General features: G+C 46.3%; 1 protein-coding gene across 1 annotated transcript in view; it reads left to right on the forward strand.

Annotated features, from left to right (window-relative positions):
• The first annotated feature begins 2,323 nt into the window (after positions 1-2,323).
• Positions 2,324-18,551, forward strand: part of plekhg4 (pleckstrin homology and RhoGEF domain containing G4) — a 33,733-nt gene continuing 17,505 nt past the window's right edge. Inside the window, exons 1-10 of the mRNA XM_022749967.1 lie at positions 2,324-2,473; positions 11,864-12,061; positions 12,503-13,143; positions 13,573-13,763; positions 14,973-15,113; positions 15,897-16,097; positions 17,146-17,269; positions 17,355-17,448; positions 18,128-18,214; positions 18,349-18,465. Coding sequence (XP_022605688.1) covers positions 2,324-2,473; positions 11,864-12,061; positions 12,503-13,143; positions 13,573-13,763; positions 14,973-15,113; positions 15,897-16,097; positions 17,146-17,269; positions 17,355-17,448; positions 18,128-18,214; positions 18,349-18,465 — 1,944 coding nt within the window. The remainder of the gene's footprint in view (positions 2,474-11,863; positions 12,062-12,502; positions 13,144-13,572; positions 13,764-14,972; positions 15,114-15,896; positions 16,098-17,145; positions 17,270-17,354; positions 17,449-18,127; positions 18,215-18,348; positions 18,466-18,551) is intronic.

Here is an 18,551-nt window from a genome sequence, read left to right on the forward strand (position 1 = left end):
CCCCCTCCTCCACTTTCTCCTCCACTCTGCATTCCAGCGCTCGGCACATCTATATGAACTCACAGCTGATGCCTTCCTTGCTTTGGGTGTGTGTGTGTGTATGTGTGTGTGTGGGTGTGGGTGTGTGTATGTGTATGTGTGTGTGTGGGTGTGTGTGTGGTTGGGTGTGTGTGTGTGTATGTGTGGGTGTGGGTGTGTGTGTGTGTATGTGTGTGTGTGCGTGGGTGTGTGTGAAGCTGGTGTAAAGACCAGGTCCTCAGACCCATTACCTCTGAGTGTAGAAGAACATCTGTGTAGGTCTGAGGACCAGCTGATCTGAACCAGGACCTGGTCTTTCCTCCAGACTCTTCAGTAACTCATTCATTCACCTCAGGCTTTATTGTCACAGATGGTCACAGCAGATGGAAGCAGTGCAACAGACACATCAGAAACAGAGTGACAGTAAGAAACAGTCAGTAAAACAGATTCAAACAGATTCAACTCAGACTCTAACTCAGTAGACTCAGTAGATACAGTGACTCAGTAGATACAGTAGATACAGTGACTCAGTAGATACAGTAGACATTTGTCTTCAGTGGTTTAACCTGGATTTGTTTGTGTGATGCCTCATGGACAGAAGCTGTGAGTGACTCACTCCATCATCACAGCAGTGGAGTGACGCTCATCTAGAGCAGGAGGTATTGATTAACTGACACTAAGTGATCATTATTTTATTACTTCCTTGACAACAAAGGGAGGGAGAGAGAGGACTGATCAGCTTCAGTTGATCTGACTGAACAGAGAAGTTTGTCTGTGAGTTGATCTATAACTGATCGATACAGATAGTCAGAGGTGGAGTCGTTTCTGATAGAGCTGCACAACAGAGATGGATAGATAGATGGATACTTTATATATCCCCTAGGCCCTAGGGGAAAGTCATGTGTCCATTAGCTCATTGTTGATAATAATAATAAAAACAGTTGATAATAAATAAACAATGAAAATAATAATATTTTATAATAATAATATATGAGTCCACTGTCTTTGGCTGAGGTGTTGTTCAGCCTGATGCAGTGGGAACAAAGGATCCCCTGACCCTCTCTGTCCTGCAGTGAGATGAGACGTTTGCTGCTGTAGCTGCTCCCCTGTCCTGCAGGATGTTGTGGAGAAGATGGTTGATTTTATATTTCTGCTTTTTATTTGCACTGAAAATGTAAAAATGATGATGATGTGATTTTTGTTCCTTTACGTGTGGAGAATCTGATCTGAAGGTCAGGCCGTCTCTGGAGCTCCACAACACTGATGGTGCTAATAATGCTAATGCTAACAATGAACAACAATGTGACACATTTACTTTCATTTGAATATTACACTTGGTCATATTGAGATTTCTATTATATTTTGATCAATCTTGCAGCTCTAATGTTACTGTAACAGAACTGTGGTGGAAACACAGATCTGGTCCAGATCCTGGAGCTGGTCTCTGGTCTCTGCTTGAACATCACAGTGTTCAGTCGGTTGATTTCAGCACAGAGACCTGAGGCTGTTGTTTCTGTCAGTGACTCACATACACACCTGAGCAGATGAAGTGCTGTTACCATGGAGACGGTGTGTGGGCGCGTCTTCATGTGTCATCTACCTGTGACCGTCACTGAGGCTGAACGAGCTCAGACCTGTTGGAGGTTTTTGCATAACCAGAACCAGGACTGGAAAAACCACAACAGGGTTTTCTTTGTGAGACTATGAGTCACGTGATTAATGACTGATGGTCTCTCTGGATGGACCCAGAGTCTAGGTTCTGGAGGAATCCTTGTTCCCTGTCACACTGACACAGTCACCTGATGTCAGCGGGTTTTTGACCAGTGAAGAAGAAGCTGAAGATGTTCAGTCACAGATTTTCAGTGTTTGGCCTGTTCCCTCGAAATAATTGCCAGTTAATTTTCTGTGGATTAACCAATTGATTAATCACTGGATCGTTGCAGCTCTAGTCGTGATAACCAGGTCTAACAGGTTCATGACCGTGCATCCATTTTCTTATCTGGACTTGGGTAACAGTGGCAGCAGGGGACTCCAGACCCCCCTCTCCCCAGGTGTTCCCAGGTGTGTTCAGTTGTCGTCCTTGCAGGTGGTTCTGGGTCTACCTCAGGCTCCTCCTCCAATCACAGTTTCGTCTGCAAAAAAATGAGCCTGACTCAACATTTTCTGCAACACAGCGTGACATCATCCAGCAGCCCCCTGAGCTGTGTTGGCCAATCAGACGCCTACAATTTGTACTGTGGATGGTGTGCTTCTGATGTTTACCTGATCACCATGTGGACGGAGGAGAAAACAATGGCTGCTGCCAATGAGTCTGGATCTCTACCTGGAGTTGGACTTCCTGCTCCACGCCTTATTTACTCACCTGCACCTGTGGGAACACGCCCACATCAACACGTGTTTTCAGTTTGAGTCCAAACAGTTCACCGTCCGCTCTGTGACCCGATCCTCCAGTGATGTCAGAAAAAACCTGCGTCAGGCGCCATCACACCGAGAAGAAAATATATATATATAGAGGGAACCTGGATTTAAACTGACGCTCTGCAGGTTTCACCTGGAGAGACAGAGGGAAGAGGAGACAGTCAATCAATCAATCAATCAATCAATTAATGAATTCATCAAACTTTATTTGTACAGCACTTTTCATACGGATCAGTGCAGTTCAAAGAGCTTCAGACTGATGAAGAAAACTGAGAATAAGATGCAATAATATAGATTTTAAAAGTTGTAATAACATCACCAAACAAACAAAAACATAAAATTAACAATAAAACACAGATAAAATACAATAAAATACAATTTACAACATAATTAGAATACAATTAGTGAATAAAACAATGTGACTAATGATTAAAACCATATTAATTAAGAGCCAGGCTGCAGGTCCGTTGTGAGTTTAGTTTGAGAAGTTTGATGGAAGCTGGACGTGTTCAGGCTCCTGCTCTGAGACACGGAGTCAGAGATGTTTGGACTTGTCGAGGGGCTGCTGGGTAAAAAGGCGGGAGGTGGGGGATGGAGGGGTGGGGGGTGGTGAAGAAGTTCAGGAATGTGGGGGAAATGGACTAGTACTGATGGATGAGGCTCCACTCAGACAACAGAGAGCAGAGGCTGCAGCTCCACCTTCACAGGAAGTGACTGATGAAGATGAAGACGAAGATGACTGCAGTCAATTCACAGATTAACAGAAGTAAGACACAAAGTGAGGGGGCCGACAGGTAATTAGCAAAACATGTAATTATATATCTGTGTGTGTGTGTGTATACATATATATATATATATACATACACATATATTTTTGAATACTTTGATAGGAAATGATCTTTAACAACATTTAAAATGTTGAAAAACTTTTATTGTGGAGACTGCGAATCACTGCAAAATGCCAGTGATAGGACCTTTGATGTTGTCCCCAGCTGGACCATGTGACCATGTCGTACTTGTTTGTTATCTCAGTCTGATTGCGCGCTAATCAAAATGGCTAGCTGGTTAGCAACAGAAACCCCGCCCCCCCGTCCCCTCCCCTCTCAGTTCAGTCCTGAGTGTTCGATCATCATCCTTAAAATAAAAAGTGCTCTGAGACGATATGTGGCCTTTGTATTGTTACGTGGTCGGATGTGGGCCGCAAACCGTTTTGAGATTGTCTCGTGGGATATGACCTGGAAAAGGTTTGGAACCACTGAACTTACTGTAAAGAGATTTAGTCAAAAACTCAACAACAAAATGTCACATTTTGATTTAAATGTTGTTAAACTGTGAAACATGAGACGCCTCCATTTTCAAACTTCAGCCCAGTGATGAGAGCTCAGAGGAGAAACAACCTGACCTGTGTTTATGTCGCTCTCCCTCATCATGGCAGTCATAAATAAGTCCTCAGGCCTCAAATAAAGTTAAAGTTAACCTCGGTGCTGGTTGTAACCATATATTCTGATCTGGTTATGTTGCTATTCTCATCTGACATCCCAGATATTTGAGTCAGGAGATCTGGTTATATTGACCTTCCAAAAAATGTATGACAGTTTTCAAAACACAGCCTCAAAACTGGAGGATGGAGGAAGGTGTGTGTGTGGGGTGGGGGGTCTGCAGCCAAATCCACATCAGGAAACTGTTGAACCACAGACTCATCTCCCACTGCACACTGAGAAATGTCTGAGACAGATGATCATGAACAGAAGAATCTTTTCTACCTGGAGGTTTTAACTCCTGATGAAAAGTGATGTGTCTTCAGTGTTCCACCTTCAGTGAACCAGACAGGAAACAGATCAGCAGGATGACACCTGAGATTAGACCTGATGTGAAGGAGGAAGATCTGTGGGTCTGGTAGCTGCAGGTCTGCTCTGCCTCAGGTCTGTCTCACATTAACACACTGACCCACTGGGCATCACTTCCTGTCCTGATGGGTCTGCTGTCTCGCTGGTCACATGTCAGGGAAAGCTCAGTCTTTGAACCTTCAGGCTACAACTCACCCGGAAAGGCTTTTATTCCTCTGATAACAGACGTGTCTCAGGACTTGTCACTGACAGGAAGTGTCCTTTGTCCCAGATGTTGAGTGCTGTGTTGTTGGGACAGGACGGTCCTGTGACGGTGGACTACAAAGTTCTGGTCTCAGACTCTGGAGGAGGCAGCACAATGAGGCAGTGTTCCTGCAGATCCAGAGGATCTGTCTGTAACGTGCTGTCATCCACCTGCTCCAGCCCGAAACCTGAACCTCAACCCCCCCACTCTGTCATGGAAAACCCCCCTTTACAGAAACGCCACACCCCAACACCTGAACCTAACACCGGTTATGAGCAGATTCCCCGACATGAGATTCTCTGACCTACTTCAGTCAGAGCTGAAACCTGCAGCAACGAGGAGCCACCGATTCATGTTTTCATCTCCAACCACTTCTTCTTCTTTTTCTTTTTCAAAGATGAACTGATTAGATTTTGGTGGTCAAAGGTCAAAGGTCAAGGTCACTGTGAATCGACTCATGTTGAGTTTCATCCTGCGTATATCTGTCTGGACTTGGTACAACAACTCCACCAAGTGTTGTTGGGTAACCATAGAAACAGAGTTGTGTATGTGTTGACTCCCCCACTGGTTTCAGATGATTGTGCTGATTGGACACTGGATTAAAACCTGGAGACCTGATGATGAATATAGAACAAAAGGCCTGACATGGTTTAAATCACCCTGCAGAGTCTTGAGCTGTCCACCTCATGATGTCAGGACTCACCTGTGTTCATAACAGGTTAGATGGATGATCCACTAATCACAGGGTTGGTGGTTTGATCCCCAGCTCTTCCTGCTGCTGGGTCCTGATGGTAGGACCAGCACCTGGTGTCATCAGTGTGTTTAAATTTAACCATTAATTTCAGCTGGTTTCAGTCGACTCACCACAGTAAGTGAACTGTGGTGTAAAGGTCTGGGCTGAACATCATGTTTTATTGTGAAAGTCTTGACTGGAAGTTGTGATTCGTATCTTTCTGCTGCTTTGACACTTCTGCTCGTCGCTGTTCTTACCCACAATGCTCTCTTTTGTTTATGAATGAGATCCCCTGTTTTCTAGAGTCGAGTCATGTGACTCAAAGAGACGTGTCCACCTGTCTCAGTGTCTCTGCTGTGGTGGTGGTAATGCTGCTCTCAGCTGGTTTACCAACCACCACAGAAGAAGAGAGTGACAGTGAAGATGGAGGAGAATGAAATTGTAAAGACACAGAGCAGGAGGCGTCTCAACCAACCCAGGAAGGTGTGACAGTACAGAGTTATTTTATTAAATGATAGGAAGGGTTAGTGGAGGGAAACGATGGAGGAGGAGCTCCATGTTGAACCTCAGAGACGAGGCGGGAGGCTGAGCTCAGTTCTTTGAGGTGATGATTTCTGGTTTTACATGTCTCCTGTAGAGCTCCTCCAGAGACCAGCTCAGTCCTTAAACCGGGTCCCAGAGGGACGGACGCCTCACCTCCTCAGTGGAGGAGCCTTGAATCAGGTCTTTGTGTGTCTGCTGGTCACAGCTGGGCTCAGCATCAGACTCAGAGTCTCTGCTCCAATCTAATCAGCTGTTTGAGAAACTCTGTGTGTCAAGGTCGCCGCTATCAGTCTCACTTCAAACAGCCGACTGGATCTGGACGTCTTTATCTTAGTGCCCCCCACACACACACACACACACACACACACACACACACACACCTCCACCACCCCCCTCAGACTCAGCTGCTGCTCAGTCACATGAAGGTGTGATCTCAGTGCAGGTTGTGATCCTGGTCAGACCGGACTAAAACTGATCCTTGTTAAACCTGTAACCACACTCTGTGTGTGTGTGTGAGAGTGAGTGAGCGAGTGAGTGAGTGAGTGTCAGTGTGTGTGTGTGTGTCAGTGTGTGAGTGATCTGTCACATGATCCACTTCACTTCTCTTTATATATTTAAATATTTAATTAAAGTTCAGTCTCTGCTAAAAGACTGTTAAACAGCTAGCTTAGCCCGCTAACAGCTGGAGTCCTTGTGAGTTTGGTATAGCAGCACATGAACCCGTTCTCCACCTGAGCAGAACCCCCCCCACCCCACCCCCCCCCCCCGACTCTGTGACTCATCAGTTTACCTGTGGATGTACCTGAACCTGGAGACACAGTTAAAATCTGAACAGACTCTCAGCCCGAGGCCTGAAGGGTTGATTTCCTCTCTGAGGAACTGTGTGTGTGTGTGTGTGTGTTTGTGTGTGTGTGTGTGTGTGTGTGTGTGTGTGTGTGTGTGTTCTGGCAGCGTTGGTATCTGTAACATTCCTGTTTCTCTCTCCGTCTCAGCTGATGTGTTTTCCCTGCAGCTCTTCACTCTGATCTGTTTCCTGCTGCGACTCTGAGCTTCGTTCCTCGTCGTTCAGACAGAGATCAGATCTCACAGATGAGACTTTGATCCCTGTGGCAGAACCTCAGTCTGTGTCTGAACAAGCTGCAGCAGGAACCAGCAACACAAACCTGAGAGACAGTAAACGCATCGTCAGGGCTCTGTGTGTGTGTGTGTGTGAATGCACCATCAGGGGAAATTTAAATGTAAGTTTGGATTACAGTTTGTGTTCAGATGTAACGTGACACCAGCAGAAGTGGTTTTCACACAGGGTTGATGTTACCTGGAGCTCGTTAGAGTTTTAGAATAATTAAGAAAACAAAGGTCGTCTGTTCTTAAACCTGTGAAGTTCCTCTGATAATCAGACATCAGTGTAACGACAGGAAGCCGTTGGACTCTTAACGACTCTGACATTGACGTCAGACTTGGCGTTGGCTCATTGACACTGTGACGTTTAGACGTTGAGTTTAAACTCTGTTTTTTTCCAGCTGTTGTCAGTTGTTCTGCATCAAAGTGACGTTGACATTAATTTGTAGTTCTGACCTTGACTTTTGGTCACCTGACGTGATGTTTTTTACTATTTGTGCTTCAGAAATTAGAGAAATAGTTTTTCTGTCGATCAACTGATGGATCAGCGACTAATACTTTCATCTCTACATGCAGCCATGACGTCCCCAGTTTGATCCTGGCGCCGGATGTTCATCACATCCTCTTGGTGTTGTTCAGTCTGGAACAGGAAGTGTTGAACCGTAGAGTAGAACTGAATCACAACTTCAGATGTTTCATACATCGTCAGGTTCAGTCGAACTGATGGACAGAGCCGAGTCCTCTCATCACTTCATGTGTCTCATATCAGATTCATTAAGTTTAGTTACAACAGTGAACAGTATTTAATATTATATTATATTATAATTTCATTTATGATTTATAAGTGCATTTTACTGTCTCCTGCTCTGACTCACTCCACGTCATTCAGCTGAGATGCAAGATCAGATGTTGTTTGTCAACATAATCACACAAACTGGTGGAGGGCCGGGTCCTGGACCAGAGTAGAACTCGTCAGATTCTGGTGCCGATCCTGTTAAAGATGTGGATCCAGGACTGTTTTTATCACGGGCCTTCAGATGAATGATTTCAGCTCCGCGCTGGTTTTCATCATCATACTGAAACAGATACAGATGTGGAGAGATGATCCATGTAAAGCTTTTCAACCTCTGGATACAGAGTCTGGACCCTCCAGAGGAGTTTCAGGGTTCAGAGAGTCCTGGTTCTGGATCCTCCAGTCCAGTGGTTTCTCTCTGGAGGGCAGCTGGTCTCTTCTGTCACTGTGCTCATTTGTAAGTGGGGGGGGTGGTGTCAAAGGTCATGTCTCCTGTGGGTCCCTCCCTTTAAACCCCCTCCCTCCCCACGCAGTGACACCATGATTGGTTACTAAAAAGGTCATGACCTCTGCTTTTTGGAGAGTGGTGACCAGTCTTTATGGTCTGGTTGTTTATACATGAGAGCGGCTTCAAAATGGCTGACGAGCTCTTCCTCCTCCGACCGTAGAGACCTGAGGTCAGCGTCAGGCCACTGTGTTTACATGTGGACACACACAGGACTGTTCAGGATCCGGTTTTTGTGGGACCTGACAGTGACCCTGATCCTCCACACCCACAGGAACTGGTTCTTCCATCAGCTGAACCGTCGTGAGTGAATCATGGTCCTCCAGGGACAGACACGCCTCTTGAAACCAGATCAACCCAGAGATTGGATTAGATCTGAAAGGCTCCATCTGATGATTAAACACCAGCCCTGTCACAGTCCACACAGCAGGTCTGGATCAGGACTGGATCAGGTCTGGATCAGGTCAGGATCAGGTCTGGATCAGGTCTGGATCAGGACTGGATCAGGTCTGGATCAGGTCTGAGGACTGAGACTTGGTGTTATTGAACTCAAACATGTCTTACTTTTGTTTTTTGTCAGTTTAGTTGATAACTCTAAAGACTACAGTACCCATGAGCCTCAGCTGATGTTGCTATGGAGATGCAGCCAAACGGTGCCAGTAACTTATCCAGAGTCAGACTTGTGCTGAGTGTTTTACCTACACGGGACGTGAAGCTCTGTGATTGGATGCTTGTTGGTGAAGTGCGCCATGGGACTTGTAGTTCTTCTCTCTACAGACTTGTTAATGAGGACGTCTCTGTCAGTGAACATGGAGAGAGCGAAGCAGACACATGGAGGACGATGTTACTCACCTGGAGACAGAGACGTTGTGATGTGTCCATTAGAGACAGTGAGGACCTGTGGTGTAACTGTCTGTCTTCATCATGTGGATCAGGTTGGTCTGGTCCCTCCTGTCCTGCTTCACTTCGCTCTGACACCTCTCAGTCTGTGTCAGCTTCATTAAAGTTAGTTCTGTCACTGATTTATCCAAAGAGCTTTGGGTTGAACACTAACTAATCTAAACCAGGTTGAGTTTCAGGTTAACTAGTTTTAACTAGTTTTAATCAGCTTTTCTTTTTTTAACTAATCTGAACTCCAGCTGTTTCTGAGAGCTCACTGGAGAAGGGAACTTTAAACCCACTGGTCTGACCTCTGACCTCTGACCTCCACATAATTGGCTGTTTGTATTGTGAGTGATGTCAGGTTTGAAGCTCCGCCCCTCTGGAAAAAACTAAAACTAAATGAAACTAAATATAAACACGTTTTATCAGTGGAGTCTGTTGTGAGCAGGATAATGAAGTTATTATTCAGAGTGGGTGGCCTCTCCGTCTCCCATGGGAACCTCACTCAGCTGGCTTTGATGTGCCTCCTCCCCCTCCCTCCCTCTCTCCCCCCTCCTCACCCTCTCAGAGCCAGACTGAGCCGCATGCTTAATACTGTAATCCTCTCATCTATAAACTGTGTTCCTGCAGTTAACAGTGTGTGTGTGTGAGGCGTGAACGATGGTCACCAGAAGATATTTCCTGATTTTCATGAAGCTTGTGTCATCGAGAGAATCAGAGAGTTAAATAAACTCTTTCCTTTAGTTACAACAAACATTAAACCACAGTGTGGTGATGACCCGGGTCAGAGGGTCTGATCCAGATCTCTGGACCTCGGGTCTTCTGGTTTTCTTCTGTGTGTTGTGTTTTCTTCATCCTTCATGTGACTGACCTGATGATTATCAAAGTCAAATGAAGTGAATGAGATGGAGTAGGTAGTTGATTCATCAGTCTGTTCCTTGTTCAGTCGGCCTCAGCTCATTGGTTGATTCATGTTGTGAGTCTGTTTGTGTTTGTGTCGTTGGAGCCTCTTGTTGTTGATGAGGGTGACAACCCTGAACCTTGTGGACGTTTAGTGTTGAGATATTTTGTGATTTATTACTTTTGAGTGACTAAATTCAGATGATCGCACTGGAGCTGCAGTTTCTTTGAAGAAGGTAAAATGTGTCACATTGTTAGCATTAGCATTGTTAGCCCCATCAGTGTTGTGGCGCTACAAATCATATTCTCCAGATGTAAAATATCTTTTTATGTTTTTGTTTCAGTGAAAATATAGAAACGATCATTGACACTGAAACACAATATCTGTCAAAAATAAATGATAAATTACAAATTGTAACATGTAGTTGTACCACATGTCGTGTATTGGCTCTTCAGTCACCTTGTTTCGGTGCTGAGATATTTTATGATTTGTTACTTACTAAACCTGCTGTGAGTGATTCACCTCTAAATGACTGAAGCTCGATTCCACTGATGTTTAAATATGAGGTGGAGTCTCTATGATCTGTGTCACTCCTCTGTGATCATGATGCAGTATTCAGCTCCCTCTCTGTGCCCCCCCGCCCGTCATCTGATAGCCTGCTGCTAATATTGGCCTCAGCACTACATTTGGCTGCCAGTTGTTGTGTGTGAATCTGGCCTGAGTCACATCCAGAATATTCACCTCCACACAGACTGTAGAGTTGCTGGGGCGTGGGGGGGGGGTGGGGCCGTGTGATAACAGGAGACATAAACAAGGCTAAGCATACTAACTAACATGTAGCCGACTAGTCGTCTTCATAACTTCACTAGTCAGGAAGCATTGAACAACAAGTGTACATGAGCTGGTCCATCACTTTTTAGTGTCCCCTGGAAACACTTCTGTTGTGTTGTGAGTATTTGCAGCTTGTGTGTCAAACTGAGGAAGATGTTTTCTCGAGTTGCAGAGCTTCGAGCTTCAGGGCCACCGTAGTTTTAATATGTTTGGGTGATTGTTTTGTTTTATAGTCTGACCAAAGTCAACCAATCACTTAATTCTGAAGTTGTATATAATTATTTGTTGCTGTGTGAGTCAGTCTGGTCTCAGATACAGGCTAGAGGAGGAGTGGAGCCGGGCGGTGGGGGGCACAAATACATGGCTCTGCATTTAAATGTATGTCATCACACACATGTGAAACACACTCAGTCTGGAGCCTGTGTGTGTGTGTGTGTGTGTGTGTGTGTGTGTGTGTGTGTGTGTGTGTGCGCAGCCTGATATTTTTACCTGACCAGTCTCCACTGCCTCCAGACCAGTGGATCCAGTTACAGCCTCATTCCTGTTCTCACCGCCACAGACGGGGCCTCCCAGCCACACCTCCAGGGCCTGCCGGGCGCGCCCTTGGCGGAGAGCCTGAAATGTTGAACTTGTTTTTAACGGAGCGAAGAACAAACACGTGCTGATAAGAGGTGTGTTGAGTCAGACAATAAGCTCCGTAAAGGGACGTTAATGAGGAGGGTAATTAAAGCAGAGCTCTGCTGGGAGCTGTGGTCAGTCATACTGGGAACACTGGTCTGATGATCAGACCAGAGATCAGACACGTTTGTTCTCAAGGTGTTAGAGGACGATGGAGGACCAGAACCCGATCACATGACCTGAAACAGTGTCCATCTGCGGAGCTGCTGTCTGTCCTGCTGTGTCTGTGAGGGCGGCCATCTTGTCTCCACAGACCCCCCCCCCCCCCCCGTCTGTAGCTAGCCTGAAGTCACAGTGGGTGAAGCTCCCAGCTGTTTGAGTCTGACCCCGGTCTCTGTCTTCTTCCTTCAGGACTCTGAATCTTTGGACCGGTGCATCCAGACAGCCCTGTCAGCCCTCTACCCCCCTTTCCAGGCCACATCACCGACTGTCCTCTTTCAGGTCCTCAACGTGGTGGAGACTCGCTACAGAGGCGACGGCCTCCGCTACCTGCTGCACTTCCTGCTTCCTGCGAAGCAGCTCTTACATCGACTCCAGCAACATGCCAGTGTGAGTAGAGACCAGTCTGTCTGTAGTCTCTGTCTCTGTCTGTTCTTGCCTGTTCAACCACACGTGATTAACTGACATGTCGTGTTTGTTGAGGTTGACTCTGGGATCGTCACTCACCTGCCTCTAGTGGGCGTCACCTTGTCCACACACATCAGTCAGTCAGAGGCTGTAGTGTTCAGGGGGGGGGGCTATCCTGATGTGATTATTGACTGTAAATGTTTGAGGAGCAGCTGATCTGGAGACAGCTGTAGGTCCTGACTGACTCTGCCTCAGTTCTCTCAGTCTGCAGCAGCACACCTGAAGTCCAGAGGGACTCAGTCTGACTGATTCACTGACACCTTGATCCACCAGTTACAACAGTTTAACATCAGTCCACAGGTAGTTCATCACACACCTGGACTGAGTAATGATCTCCTCTCTCCTCTCTCTCCTCCTCCTCAGGTGCAGTGTGGTGTAGGCTGGCCTCTGTGTGTCCAGGAGAAAGTAGTCGTTCAGCTCTGCCCTCTGGACCAGCGTCTCCTCCGTCCAGGAGACTTCTACCTGCTGGTTTCTCCTGCTGCTCCTCCTCTTCGACCTCACGGCACCTCCTGTAGGAGCTGCATCGCCTCCTCCTCTCCCCGCCTGCTCCTGTGCAGCGTGTCGGCCGGCAGCCGTTATGTGGAGCAGCAGGAGGTGTCAGAGTTAGCCCTACTGTCCCTCTTCAGCATGGCCTGGCTGGACTCCGTCAACAGGGAGAGGGAGCAGCGAGGAGCGTCCAGGCTGGAGCGCTGCGTCCTCTCTGCCAACGGAGACATCTTCAGGGTCCCCTGGGAGGACCTGGTCTACCCACAATTCATCAGCCGGCCCCTGACCGCCCTGAAGGACGACACGTCACGTGATCTGTGTAGAGATATTAACTCCAGACACGAGGAGCTCCGACCATCTGCTCCAAAAACTGACCAATCAGCAGCGAGTAGCGAGGCTGACGACTCAGAGGGGGAGTATGTGGAGCTGACGGAGCTCCCACTGCCTCGGTTCTCCCCCCAGAAAGGTTCCTTAACCCAGTCCATCAGCCTGCAGCACCGAGCCAGGACCAGCACACGGTCCTCCACACACACTGCTGCAGGACACACACCTCACAACATCAACACACACACTGCTGCAGCACACACACCTCACAACATCAACACACACACTGCTGCAGCACACACACCTCACAACATCAACACACACACTGCTGCAGCACACACACCTCACAACATCAACACACACACTGCTGCAGCACACACACCTCACAACATCAACACACACACTGCTGCAGGACACACACCTCACAACATCAACACACACACTGCTGCAGGACACACACCTCACAACATCAACACACACACTGCTGCAGCACAGACACCTCACAACATCAACACACACACTGCTGCAGCACAGACACCTCACGACATCAACACACACACTGCTGCAGGACACACACCTCACAACATCAACACACACTCCTCCTGGCCTCATGTTGACATCAGCTCCCTCACCGAGTTTTGCTCCAAGCTCATCGGGGAAAACCTCCACCAGGGCTCCTGTGGTCCTGTCATCCTTACCCCCATCTCCCCCAACACCCCCACCTCCTCCTCCTGCTCCTCCTCTGCTCCTGCTGAAGTTGTGGGAACCTCCATCAGTCAGTCGGAGCACCAGGTGTCACAGGAGCAAACAGAAGGTACTGATTCAGACGGACATGTGAAGCTGAACACTGAACCTGAGGACAACAGAGAACAGAGAGTGGAGGAGGAGGAGGAGGAGAAGGAGGAAGAGGGGGAGACAGAGGAAAAGAGGCAAGAGAGAGAGCTGTTGGAGAGGCATGAAAGGAAGAATGAAATGGTGTCAGTTGAAGAGGGTGTAGAGAAGGAAGAGGAGGAGGTGCAGGAGGAGGTGGGACAGTTGGAGTGTAGGAGGGAAGAAGATTTACCGCCACACACATACACTGCTAAGGAGGGAGGAGAAAGGGAGGAGGAGGATGAAAGTGAAGAGACAGACGGAAATGGAGAGGAAGAGTTGGATGAGGAAGGAGACGATGAGTTAGAGGAGGTGGAGGTAGAGGAGGAGGTTCAGGTTGTAATTGTCCAGCAGAGTCAAGAAAGAAGGGAAGAAGAGCAGGTGATGAAAGAAGATGAGGGAGAAGAAGGAACAGAGAAAGATCAAGAAGAGAGAGAAGGTGGAGAAAAGCACATAGATAAAGAAACTGACTCATGCATGAACACACACTCTGAGGACTCTTATTCTGAAAACAACAGACTACAAACACACTCTGAGGACTCTTATTCTGAAAACAACAGACTACAAACACACTCTGAGGACTCTTATTCTGAAAACAACGGACTACAAACACACTCTGAGGACTCTTATTCTGAAACCAACGGACTACAAACACACTCTGAGCACTCTTATTCTGAAAAGAACACACTGCAAACACACAGTGAGGACTCTTATTCTGAAAACACCGCCCTACAAACACAATCTGAGCACTCTTATTCTGAAAATGATACACAACTCTCACACTCCAAGGACTCTTATTCTGAAAACAACACACTGCAAACACACACTGGGGACTCTTATTCTGAAAATAATACACAACTCTCACACCCAAAGGACTCTTATTCTGAAAACAGCACAGTACAAACACACTCCAAAGACTCTTATTCTGAAAATGTTATACAACACACATACTTTGAGGAGTCCAACGCACTACACACGAACTCTGAGGACTCTTATTGTGAAAACTTTAAACCACAGACTCACTCTGAGGACTCTTATTGTGAAAACATTAAACCACCGAAACACTCTGAGGACTCTTATTGTGAAAACTTTAAACAACTGACACACTGTGAGGAGTCTGAGGAGGTTGACGCATCGAGCTCCTCCTCACCAGCGATGGATGCAGACTCACTTCGGACTGAACCTGAAGAGTCTGAAGGTGGACAGAGGAGGTCAGAGGAGCAGGAGGAGCTGGAGGAGGAGTGCAGCTGTGAGGAGGTTGGTGGAGGAGGAACTGCAGAGCTTCAGACTGAAGGTACAGAACCTGTTTCTCCTTTCATTCCACAAACCATCAGACTCTTTCTATCTTTATCCATCACCTCCTCCTCCTCCTGTCCCTCTTGTTCCTCCTCTGATTGGCTGAACTAGTTCTCCTCCTCCCTTCTGTCCTCCCTCCTTCTCCTCAGTAACACACACACTGACCCTTCACCTGTTGTGACTCACCTGTGTGACTGTAGATGATCAGTAGTGACATCATCAACAGCAGCACAACAGTGACTCTATTCACTGTGATTGATCACATGACTGAATGTCTCTCCCCTCTGGTGCTGTGTGTGTGTGTGTGTGTGTGTGTGTGTGTGTGTGTGTGTGTGTGTTCTGGTGTAAACACAGACCTTATTGTAGTCCTCATGAGGTCCTGGTCCTGTTCATACACACATTTGATATATGTAAATATATTGAATTTGTATATGACATACATGTTCATATAAAATTAAAGCACACATGTAAAAATTGTATATGAAATCTATTAGAAGTTGGAATGATTTAATGACATATATGTCCAGTCTATACAAATCTGCATGTTCATGTATGTATGATTATATTATAGACATGTGTCACATAAATATATTTCCATCCTAAAGCCTGCCAGTGTATATACTATATAAAGCCTGCCAGTGTATATACTATATAAAGCCTGTCAGTGTATATACTATATAAAGCCTGTCAGTGTATATACTATATAAAGCCTGTATTCAGAGTCAGTCAGAGTTATCAATGAATAAAAAAACGTATATAAACATATAGAATCCCTCCACAGGTCTCAGTGATGATGATCCACCTCCTCCCCAGTCAGAGGTCAGTCCATCTACTGGTCCCAGTCCAAAAGAACCAGAACAACCAGCACCCCCTCCACAGCTGGATCATCCAGCTGTTCCCACAGCCCCAGTACAGTCCTCCCGGTCCTCCCGGTCCAGCTTCTACAGTGTGCTGCTGAGCTCTGGAGCTGTCTGTCTACCTGGTGAGAGAAACACACACCTCGTGTAGGCTCCATCTGGACCAGGTTCAGACCCAGACAGGTCAGTCCTGGGTCAAACTGGGACCAGTTCAGAGAGTCTGAGCTGTCAACACACCAAAGTTACCTGGAGACCTCTCCCATGGACGTGCTCCTGTATCCACCTGGGAGACAAACACACACACCTGACACACACTCTCCTGGACAGAGAGCAGCAGCTGAAGCCTCTTTTCTTTAGAAAATTCACTTCCAGGAGAAAAAGGGGAATTTTAGGAGTTGATTTGGTGAATGTTTATTTGTGGATGATGAATTTAGCATTTACAATTCTGAAGTTATTTAGATATTCATGAGCGTCAACCCCAGTGATATTTGTAGTTGTGTATTTGTGTCATGCTCAGACGTGTGATCATCCCACACTCATAAAACAACACAAGAAGCTGTAGTGGTGAAACAGCCTGAGCTCTGTCTCCTTCAAACCCATAAAACAAAATCATATCTGAAGTTCAGCTCATTTCATTTTTATATCAAACAAATCACAAATAAAAATAGAATACAAGTATACAAACATAATAATAGTGATGGGTGAAAACATCTGTCCCATCAGTCCATATATCAATTTAATAGGAAGATCAGCAATAAATGTTGGATGAAAAATAACAGAAATATATTAAAATAAAAATAGTTTTGTAATATAGCTCAGTAGAGGAGGTATAATTATATAATATAAATATAATATAAACATTAATATGATGAGGGATAACAAGGATGTAGTCTTCAGTCTCACCCGAGGAACGTTCACCTGTTGGTGCAGTTGTGTTCTCTACAGTCTGTAGTTCCGGGTTTGAGTGTCATGACTGTCACCTGTGCTCCTGTCGTGTTGGTGGGTGTGACCTCATCATTTCACATAGTTGAACAGGTGTTTTAACACTTTCAGCATCACATGAAGAATCAGGTGAATGTGTCAGTGTTGTGTAGCTGTGTATGTCTTCACAGTGTCACCGCTGTGATTTCCTGAGTGTCAGTGAACACAGCGTCTCCTCTGTGTCTCCTGCAGGTACCAGAGACAAGAGTGGACGAGCTCTGCTGACGGTCTGTACCTGGAGCTCCGTGTGGTCGAACCCCGGCTGTGAGCAGGCCGAGCTGCTCCGCCTCCTGCTCTACTACACCTCAACCCTCAGGTACGACCCCCCCCCACCCCCACCACCTGCATCACAGCTGTGTCTCAGGTGTTCTCCCTCTAACGTCACTTCCTGTGTGGAGCAGGAAGGAGATGCGAGCGTTGGGGCTGACGGTGCTGGTAGATGCCCGCAGAGTTGCTCCTGTCCCCGCCCTCTTCTCCGCCCTCAGGTCCCTGCAGGTGAGTCTGAGACAGGAAGTCACTGATCAGCTGATAAAGTTTTATTCTCCTGCTCTCTCTCTCTCTTTCTCCCTCTCTTTCTCTCTCTCTCTCTCTCTCAAATTCAAATTTAATTGGTTTTATTGGCATGAACAAAAATATGTTATTGCGAAAGCAGTTTAGAAAATATTAAAATATACATACAACACAATAATTATTAAACGTGTCGAATATCAATACAGATTAAGATTTTAAAAATACAATATAATTCAATAATATAACTCAGTTTTATACATTTATTTATATACAATCGTTTAATATCATACAGATGTGTGTTTATGGAGATGAGGGCTTCCACTTTTTCAAAAAATCAAGATCAAATGAATTTGAAATGACCAACAATTCTTTTGAATTAATTGGGGATACAGGGATTTTGGTGAATCACACTGTGAATGAAGTGATGTACAGACTGATGAGTTTACCTCTGACCAGTCAGTTCTCCAGACTCTGAACCATCAGGAACTACACCCACAGTGTGTTCATATACTCCTCCATCATCACTTTGACAAAGCCATCATCACTCCTGAAGCAGAAGGTGGAGGTCTGTCACTGACCAGCAGAGGGCGACAGCTCCACTCACTGCTGTGTGTGTGTGTGTGTGTGTGTGTGTGTGTGTGTGTGTGTGTGTGTGTGTGTGTAGGAGAACACGCCAGGCTCCGTCCACACTGTGTTACTGCTGGTCAACAAGGACTCGTCTCTACGTCTGGATAAACCTGCAGCCTCACAGGTAACTGATGACACCTGGTCAGAGATCAGATCTACCCTCTACACTGACCTTTGAGTTATTTGGACATGTAGCTGTGACTTTGTAACCATCTGACTGTGACACACACGCTGACACAGACTGTGTTTGTGGTGCAGGTGGAGGTGTTGAACTCTCTGAAGTCTGTTCAGAAACACGTGGAGCTGCAGCAGCTTCCTGCAGAGCTCGGAGGATCCTTCAGCTTCAGGCAGAGCAGCTGGCTCAGCTTCAGAGCGGTCAGCACACACACACACACACACACACACACACACACACACACACACACACACACACACACACACACACACACACACACACACAC

This window comes from Seriola dumerili, unplaced genomic scaffold (genome assembly GCF_002260705.1).
Source record: "Seriola dumerili isolate Sdu_G_001 unplaced genomic scaffold, Sdu_1.0 BDQW01000012.1, whole genome shotgun sequence".
Classification (NCBI taxonomy): Eukaryota; Metazoa; Chordata; class Actinopteri; order Carangiformes; family Carangidae; genus Seriola; species Seriola dumerili.